The sequence below is a fragment of the Dreissena polymorpha genome, chromosome 3 (genome assembly GCF_020536995.1).
Source record: "Dreissena polymorpha isolate Duluth1 chromosome 3, UMN_Dpol_1.0, whole genome shotgun sequence".
Lineage (NCBI taxonomy): Eukaryota > Metazoa > Mollusca > Bivalvia > Myida > Dreissenidae > Dreissena > Dreissena polymorpha.
The window spans coordinates 95,355,193-95,364,730 of NC_068357.1; the positions used below are offsets into that span (position 1 = coordinate 95,355,193).

Below are 9,538 nucleotides of genomic sequence, written 5' to 3' on the forward strand. Positions count from 1 at the left end.
TGAACAATTCCAAGTACTGGCAAAGGTTATCATTCGAGGATGGCCAGAAACGAAGTGCGAAGTTCCAGTTGAAGCCGTTCCATTTTGGGATTACCGCGATGAAATATCAATTTACAATGGAGTTCTGTACCGAGGGGAACGCGTGTGTATCCCGAAAGAAATAAGAACAGAAACGTTGAAAGCGATACATAAGTCGCATTTAGGGGTAGTAAACTGTAAAAAGAGGGCGAGAGAGTTAGTATTTTGGCCCGGCATGAACAAACAAATTGAAGATCTTATTGGCAAGTGTAGTGCGTGTTTAATGCATCGCAAGATGAGCCAAAAGGAGCCAATGATCATCCAACCAGTACCTGAGCTACCCTGGAGCAAAGTTGGAATGGACTTATGCGAACTAGAGGGTAACAATTACCTAATCATTGTAGACTACTTCTCCAACTTCATTGAAGTAGCACCATTGCAAAGAGACACTCGAACGAGCACCATCTTAAAACACATCAAGCAAAACGTGGCTCGTTATGGAATCATGGACTCAATCATCTCGGACAACGGTCCACAGTTCACCAGTGCTGAATTCCGAGAATTCATCGAAAAATATGGCATCACCCATATTACGTCGTCGCCTTTGCACCAACAAACAAACGGCCTTGCTGAAAAGGCTGTACAAACCGTGAAAAATCTAATTAAAAAGTGTAGCGAAACAGGGGACGATATCTACTTAGCCCTGTTAGAACTAAGAAACACACCACGCGATAACATCGGATCACCGATGCAACGTTTGATGGGTCGACGCGCAAAAACACTAATACCTATGAAACAAACATTGCGACAACCAGAAACAACCAGTGAAAATGTCGCACCAAAGTTGTTGGAATTTCGTGAAAAGCAAAAATTCTACTACGACCAACACGCGAAGAGCAAGGACAATCTTCAGCCAGGGGACGCAGTAAGAATTAAAACCCCATCTGGTTGGAAACCGGCCGAGTATGTGAAACCGTCCGAATACCCACGATCACATATCGTTAAGGCAGGCGAATCGGGGCGCGAATATCGCCGAAACACGGACATGCTAATGAAAACCAAGGAAAAACCACACATTATCACCACAAACAATGACGTGTACATACCGACACCCACAGCGCCAACAGAGACGGTAGCAGAACAACCATCAACAACTACAAATCACGAAAACAGTGCTAGTGCGAGATCGAGCGAAACTCGAGACAAACCGGGGAAAGAGAGTGTACAAGACACTGTTAGAAAGAAAACGAGGTCAGGAAGAGAAGTTCACAAACCGATACGGTTAAATGACTATGTGTAAGATGTGAAGTGCAAAACATGTGTCATATGACTGCCTTATTGTAGTGCAAAATAAACTTATTAATAAACTGTTTAATAACTATCATTCGGTAATATTGGTATTTGTATAAGTAAGATGTATTGTGGTAGTAAATGCATAATGTTCTTGAAACTGTACTATCATAACGAGTAAGGAACAGTTTGTACACATTTATTTTTATCATATCAAACTCTTGGTTAAGGTTTAAAGATTCAGTGCCTTCAGCGCTTTGATTTTTCTCATAACAACAAAATGTTCATGAAATTTTCTTCTCACAAAAATCCAATATTAATTATTTTTGGGTGTATCTACTTTCTAGCTTGTTTTCGGTGTTATTACAGTCTGTTATCATTTCCTAGCTGAAACCCGACATTTACTGTATCTGGCATTTGTCATTTTGTCCTGAACAAGCTTGAATCCGAGATAACAGAGACAATTTTTTGGCAAGTTAGCAAACATGTATTTTAGTGAATAATTTTGTCTTACATGTTGTTTTATTGTTAATTTGATTTTATGAAGTTCAATTGCATATTTAATTTATAAGAAGTTCTTCATTACTTAGAGTGCATTTTATTCATATAGAATATTCTATTTTCAATAACAATTTAGCACTCAGAGGTTTAAAAGAAATTCCCACTATGGTTTTATAAAAAGAACAGTTTATAATGTGTTACTACAGGTTATGTTATTTGCTTTTTTTCATAAACCTCTTCGCATATGTAACGATAGAGTAGTTGGTGTATCATGTGTTTATATTTTTTTTTAAAGAAAGAAAATGGGATGTCATGTATTGTAATGTAAGGGACACAACTCATATTGTCTTGTTAAAGCATGCAGTCATGAGTTACTTGTATTGAGATTTATATATATGTGAATCTATGAATAAAGCCAGTTGTGAGTTACCCACCGACGAGTTCAGAGTTATTACAGTTTGAATGAGGTACGAGTTGACAACAAGATCACCGCATAACGGGTGCCACGCTCGGCTACAGGTGCTTGTCAGATTATTTTTTTTGAGGTCACAATGACCTTGACCTAGTGACCCCAAATGGGTGTGGAGTGTAGAACAAATCAACATGCATCTACATATGAAGTTTCAAAGTTGTAGGTGGAAGCACTTTGATTTTAGAGCCAATGTTAAAGTTGTATAGTAGAGGTCACAGTGACCTTGACCTTTGACCTACTGACCCAAAAATGGGTGTGGCGTGTAGAACTCATCAAGGTGCATCTACATATGATGTTTCAAAGTTGTAGGTGGAAGCACTTTGATTTTAGAGCCTATGTTAAAGTTTTATATTAGAGGTCACAGTGACTTTGACCTAGTGACCCAAAAATGGGTGTGGCGTGTAGAACTCATCAAGGTGCATCTACATATGAAATTTCAAAGTTGTAGGTGGAGCACTTTGATTTTTGAGCCAATGCTATGTTTTTGGCATGACGCCTACGGCGGACGACGAGCTGGCTATGACAATATCTCGGGTTTTCTCCGAAAACGCCGAGCTAAAAATGGGTACGAGTTGACCAAGGTACGAGTTGCCTTTGAGATGAATTGCCTGTAAAGCCTTGTTCTTTTTCTTTTTAATTGAAGATGTATACGGTGCTGGACTAGAGCACACGACTACCATAACAATAACTTGGCTCTCTACTAACTGAGCTTAAGGGAAGATGTTTCTTACACACAAACACTATATTTCATTATTTGACGACATATGATTATGACGTGTTTATGCGGGTGTTTATGTTTTATCAGAGACGTTTGCATATAGACAAACCGTGAAAACAACACTCGATACTCTTGAGCTGTTATAATTGCATTAAAATTTATAATTCATGTATGTTAAATACTAACCTCATTGCTAATGTCATCAAAATTGATCACTTTTTCGCCCTTAAAAGGTTTTGTGTTAATGTGAAACAACCGTCATCATGATGACTGCATGAATGCTGGATAAGACGCGAGTTTTGATTGGTTCTTTCTAGGTGTCGGAACCAATCAAATTTTATCGCGTAACCACATAGCAACCCGAATTTCGTGCAGTAATTCAATGCTATTGAAAATCGCGCGGAGTAATGAATCTTCCGCGCGATTTTTCATTAGCAACCCGCAATTTACATAGCAACCCGAGATTTGTACAGTAATTCAATGCTTAATTTTCGCGGAAGTTATTTGTGTTCCGCGCTTTGTGGATTAGGTCCGCACGATTTTATACACTACTATTTGTACAGAGTAGATAATATTAAGGTTCCGCGCGTTTATTTGAGCCCGCTTTCTCTACGGGGTTGAAAGATAATTGTTCCGACGGAAAATATATTAAAGTTTCGCGCTTTTTAGATTTCGATTTGTATGTAGTATTTTATGGCTATGCTGGCCTTGGTTTTTCGCGGAAAGTGAAAGTTCCGAGAAAAATGAAAATCCCGATATTTACTATATAAGTATATGTATTTTAGCGGGGGTCCCCTTTGGCTTTCCATAGTATAGAAACTCAGAAACGCTGAAACTGACTTTGCATACCCTGTAGCGTTAACGACTGCAACACATCTTGTGACGCTTTTGTTCTGTTCTGAAAATTCGTTACTTTGTGGAAAATAACATGATCAAACACTGTGAAAACTGATCTATTTATAGAATCTGTGAGTCATTACATGCACTGCAATATTGAATCATATCTATATTTTTAATAGGATCACATCTCTTTTCGGGACTGATATTAAGATTAAATCGGGAAAACGTACAACTCTAGAACAAATATATATAGAATAAGAAAAATTCTGTCTATTGTGAGTCTTCGATATTCAGTGATCAAAAAATTCGATACAGTTACATTTAAGACATATCAACATTTAAATACTGTTTATTATCTTACCCCTCTTTCTGGTGCGTTGATGTGATTTTTACAATAGGCTTTTTATTAATATTCCGAAGCGCACTTGCCCATGAGCATCCATGTTTTTTTCACAAAGATGGTTTATTTATAAACACGCGCAACATAAAATTGCCTTCGTTGTCTTTTGTCCAAGAAATATCAATACCAGACGAATACATTAAATATACATCAAGCAAGGCCTTCGATACTGTCTTACATAAAAAGCTCCTATTTAATCTGGAGCAGTATGGCATCAATGGTAACATTAAACACTGGCTCGAGGACTTCCTTACAGACAGGAGCATGAAAGTTGTTGTGGAAGAAGAGAAATCGAATCCGGCAACCGTCGACTCCGGAGTACCACAGGGCACAGTCTCTGCCATATCAACGATTTAACCAACACAGTAAAGTCCTCAGTCCGCCTATTCGCAGATGATTGTTTATTCTACCGCACCATCAGAAATCGCTAGGACCATGAAATCTTACAGCAGGGTTTGAACAAATTGGAAATCTGGGCCAACACATGAGGCACGAGATTCAATGCCATCAAAAGCTATATCCTAACCATCAAACAGAAAAACTCAAAATTCTGCAAATCTAATAACAACATCCTTCAACAAGTCTGAGAAAACCCATACCTCGGAGTAACTATATCAGAAGACCTAACTTGAAACCACATATAAACAAGATGTCAGAGGCTTTAAATATAATAGGTGAAATAAACGCTTACCTTATGGTAAGAATTTTACTGTCGCCTTACGGACTGCTTCAATGTTTGTCCGAAATCACAAACTACGTTTTATCTGACAAATGTAAGCTCATTCCAAATAGTTCAACTAATGCGTCATTTATATTTATAGATTGTTCTAGATCTTTGATCAAGGTCGTTTTGCTGGTCAAGCGAACAATACGGTCAATATACTCAATATAATACATGGTATCCCGTCTTTACGCAATGACATAAGCGCGTGCTCTTCCATGGGAAATCAGGATTACATGACTTTGTGGGGTTCCAAATTAAACGTTAATGGATTTAAACACGCCGGTGAGTGGTGCTTTTTTTCAAACAACTTTTAAAAACAATATTTCTTAAGAAGTGCAACTAGTGCATACAAGACAGATTTTTATGCTGCTTATGGCAATATAAAACTACAACATAATTCCTTTATTTAATAAGCATGTGTTCTTGTTCAAAAATTCGGTATCTACTGCATTAATTGTAGACGGTTATGCTTCACGCAACGTGAAATTTTGTCACCGTTTTCAGACGTCTTCAAGGATGTATTCTTATACCTTAAGATATCGGCACAAACTGAAGAAAAACTGTCTTTTATGTACCCGACTTTTTTGCATTTGTATTTCAATAACTTGAGATATTTGCAAAAATAAAGTTCCGAATGGTGTGTTACATTCTGGCAACCCCGTGTGTAAAACCCGGGAAACCCCGTTGATTATGCACCCTGTAATCAGAAACTTGCGAATACTGCGAGTGATATATCAAAGTAACCTTTCGGTGCATGCATTTAATTCCGGTTTGTCCTTGATAAATCTTAATAAACAGCTAATAATAAGTTGGAGCAAATTGAAAATTCGAGAATACAAAATATTTGAATTATCCGTTCATTTGAATTATTTAAGTGGAAAAAATAATATAAAGTCAAGAAAACAAAACCTTAAGATCGAAAAAAACTAAATATTAAAGTCGAGAAAAAAAATGAATATAAAAGTCGAGAGAAAATATGTACTGCTGCGCTATGTTATTAAGTTTTCTTTTTTCTTTCTCGTTCCATCGAGTTAGTTATTCGTTCCCTCGACATGGCTAAATCGTTTACTCCTTTTTTTTAATGCACCTCTCCTTTATTTACTGCACCGCTCTTTTTTCATAACACTTCTCTTTTATTTAGTTTTGCACTCCTCTTTTTTCTAGCTCGATCGTTCCCACGACTAAGTAAGTCGTTTCCACGACATAGCTTACTCGTTCCCACGACGAGTATGTCGTTTCTAAGAGTATGTCGTGTGTATGTAGAAAAGAGGAGTGCGATGAAAAATGAGGAGTGAATATCACCTCTATGCCACCGTACATACATGTGTCACTTTTCTTTTCTATTAATGTGCAAATAATTTCTCTGGTTCAATGTGTGCACTTGTGTGTGGGTATTTTAATCAGACGTATTGATTTAGTTATTTGCATATTTATAAAGCGGTTAATTGTACTTTACTTATTGGCTGTGCTGTTTAAACCAATACCAATAATTATATTTATGCCCCCCCCCCTTCCAAAAAAAGGGGCTATATTGTTTTGCACATGTCGGTCGGTCGGTCCGTCCGTCGGTCGGTCGGTCCCAACACCAGATGGTTTCCGGATTGATCATGACTGGCAGATGACTCCTATTGATTTTCAGGTCACTAGGTCAAAGGTCAAGGTCACAGTGACAAAAAACGTATTCACACAATGGCTGCCACTACAACTGACAGCCCATATGGGGGTATGCATGTTTTACAAACAGCCCTTGTTTAATATGGTTTTATAGATAACGTCGGGAAATTATATACAAATCGTTTTCCTTCATCAATGATGTATCGTTATAAAATATTTGGGCTGACATTGGCCAGTTTTTCCTTAGTCTAGGCTATCATTTCTTAACATTATTTAATACATTTTCTTCGCCAGTTTTGACCTAGCCTAGGCTATCATTTTGTATCATTATTTAAAACATTTCTTAGCAATGCGTATGATTAGAATCTATGTTTTCAAGAATGTGGCAACTTTTTTCTTCTTCATAGTTTTATATACATGTACATGGTATCAATTGTGACTAATGTTTACTTATCATAAACTATTATCGTTATAGATGCTGGCAACAAATACATGATTCACGTAAAACAATCATCATATGAGTAATACTATTTTCACATTGAATGAACCAAACAAATTGTTCCACATGTTTTATTTGAAGTTATTTTTTAATGCTGAAGAAACTTAAATGAACATTTAAGTTTGTCGATCAACATGTCGATATTTTTTCGTTAGCGTCAAAAGCAAACAGATCACATTGAATATGTCAATACTGTTCGTGTTCAGTATACATATTTTTATCAAGTACATACGATTTGAGTAATTTTAAACAAAACTTTGATTAATAAAGAGTTAAGAAGAAGCGAAACATAAGAACGAAAGATGAGTACACACAATGTCAACTTGTGTTCTTCCGATCAATCGAAAATACCCACTGATGTACAAAAGGTTTGTCCATAATTATGGAATCTCTACTTTTATTTGCATTTGCTCATAAGACACATGGACATCATGTTTGGTCCTTCAAAATTAAGAGTAAACTTTTCGATATCGGCGTAAACTTTGTCGTTTTGAATTACAATGCAGTAAGCAATAATGGATTAATTGTACCCATAATAGATAGTAAATACATATGTTATATAGTAAATATTACACTTTATTATGTTTAGTTAAATATATTGACTACTTTACCTTCGTTAATGTAATTGTCCAGTTATCTGCGAACAAACAGCATTCCAATCCGCCCACAACTGGACGCTTTAAATGTCAGTTATTAAAGCAGCTTGTTACCCAAACGCATGGATAATTAGGATTTATCTGGGCTTACCCATATAGGCAGTGTTCAGTACATTATTGTATTTGTATACAAGTATCGGAAAAGCATATTTAATTAAAACATTATGGAAACAAAAAACTAAAATGTCAAAACATAATTTCTTATGATAAATGAAACATTACATAAACACTTACGTTTTTCGTTGGCTGAAACATACGTTTGCCGAACCATCGCTGGTTCCCTTTGGGCAGTTTACAATATGATATATAACATATACATCTTAAAAATAGTTTTCATTGCATAAACATCGGGGGGGGGGTTATGCACACGTTGAAATTCGTAAGAAAAATTGTTTTAAAAAATTATTTTAAAAAAAGCACCACTAACCGGTGTCGTTAGATCCAATAACTTAAACATGTAATTGGGAACCCCACATAGTAACGTGATTCTGTACACTGAACAATGGCATGCTTTATGACCACGACTTGCTGACCGGGTATTCAACTCGTCGAGAATTAAAATACAGATAAAACTTGGTATCCCAAATTAAGCCAACATTATATAAAAGTGGATATGTAAATGTTAAAGTTGAAACAAACGCACTTGAAGTTCTTCAAATCTCTTTATTCGCTAATTTTGTTACAAATAGTGTTTCTGAGCGAATAAGTATTATAAAAGTATTATATGCATAATTTTAGTAACACGTGAGTCATCCAAGATCCGATTCATTAGAGGAATATTACGCACAAAGTTCATAAAATGATTTTTTTAACACGCATATAAAACAATATGCCAATAAAAAACATTATTTGACATGTAATGTGTGGTTTAAACACCGATGGTCTATAATTAATTAAATTACAATGTTTTCATGGAATTTAACAAGTCTGACAGTACTATCATACTGCAATGATAAATGTATTTCATAGGATCCATCTGTTAAAGGGACTGTCAACCACGACGACGAAGAAAAGAAAAGTTTTAAAATACCGTATGTTTTTACAATTATTAGTTTAAATTGTTTAAAATATCACGACTGGTATATTACATTATTTAAAAAAAGTTGTTAAGTGTTCATTATATCAGTATATTTGGTAATAAATTTTACTGGGTATGTCTACCAGGCAACTACCAGTTAACTATAAATAACGCCAGTAGATTGATCATCCTCGACACGTGGTAGGACCAGAAATGCATGCGTAGTGAATTGTATATATTTTATATGAAAAATGATCAATCTTCTTGCGTTATTTATCGTGTGTAAATCGTAATGTCAAAATAGTATTGTGTCACGTTTAGGGATAATTGTTTAATTATCTAACAAAAAATGTTTTTTACTGGCATCCGTGTGCAGTTTTCATTAATGGAACAGAACTGTGTAGGTTTTAACAAATCTGCTTCATCTTGTAAGCGTAATTTCATAATTTTCTCAACTTCAAGGGGAGATGATTCTGAACTTATTCTTGCGTTGCTCATTTACGATAGGGGTTGAGTACACATTGATATGAAAACACTGTAAAAGTTTTAATGTGTTTACAACCCCCCCCCCCCCCCACCCTCTCACACATATATTTTATGGGCATAATAAAAACAAAAAAATGGTTAAAATAAAACAGCATATTTATTTAAACTAAAATGTCTACATCAAAACAAAAAGTTAACATAGAACAGAAATTAAATAATTTGATTCTACTGGGGCTCGAACCTTGGGCCTCTCACATGTGAAGCGAGCGTGTAACCACTACACTACGGAACCACTTGAAAAA

At 35.8% G+C, this 9,538-nt stretch overlaps 1 protein-coding gene across 1 annotated transcript; it reads left to right on the plus strand.

The window, feature by feature from the left end:
• Positions 1-313: 313 nt before the first annotated feature.
• Positions 314-1,318, plus strand: LOC127872416 (uncharacterized protein K02A2.6-like). Its single transcript, XM_052415747.1, has one exon. The coding sequence runs from the start codon at positions 314-316 to the stop codon at positions 1,316-1,318; it is 1,005 nt and encodes a 334-aa protein (XP_052271707.1).
• Positions 1,319-9,538: the final 8,220 nt, after the last annotated feature.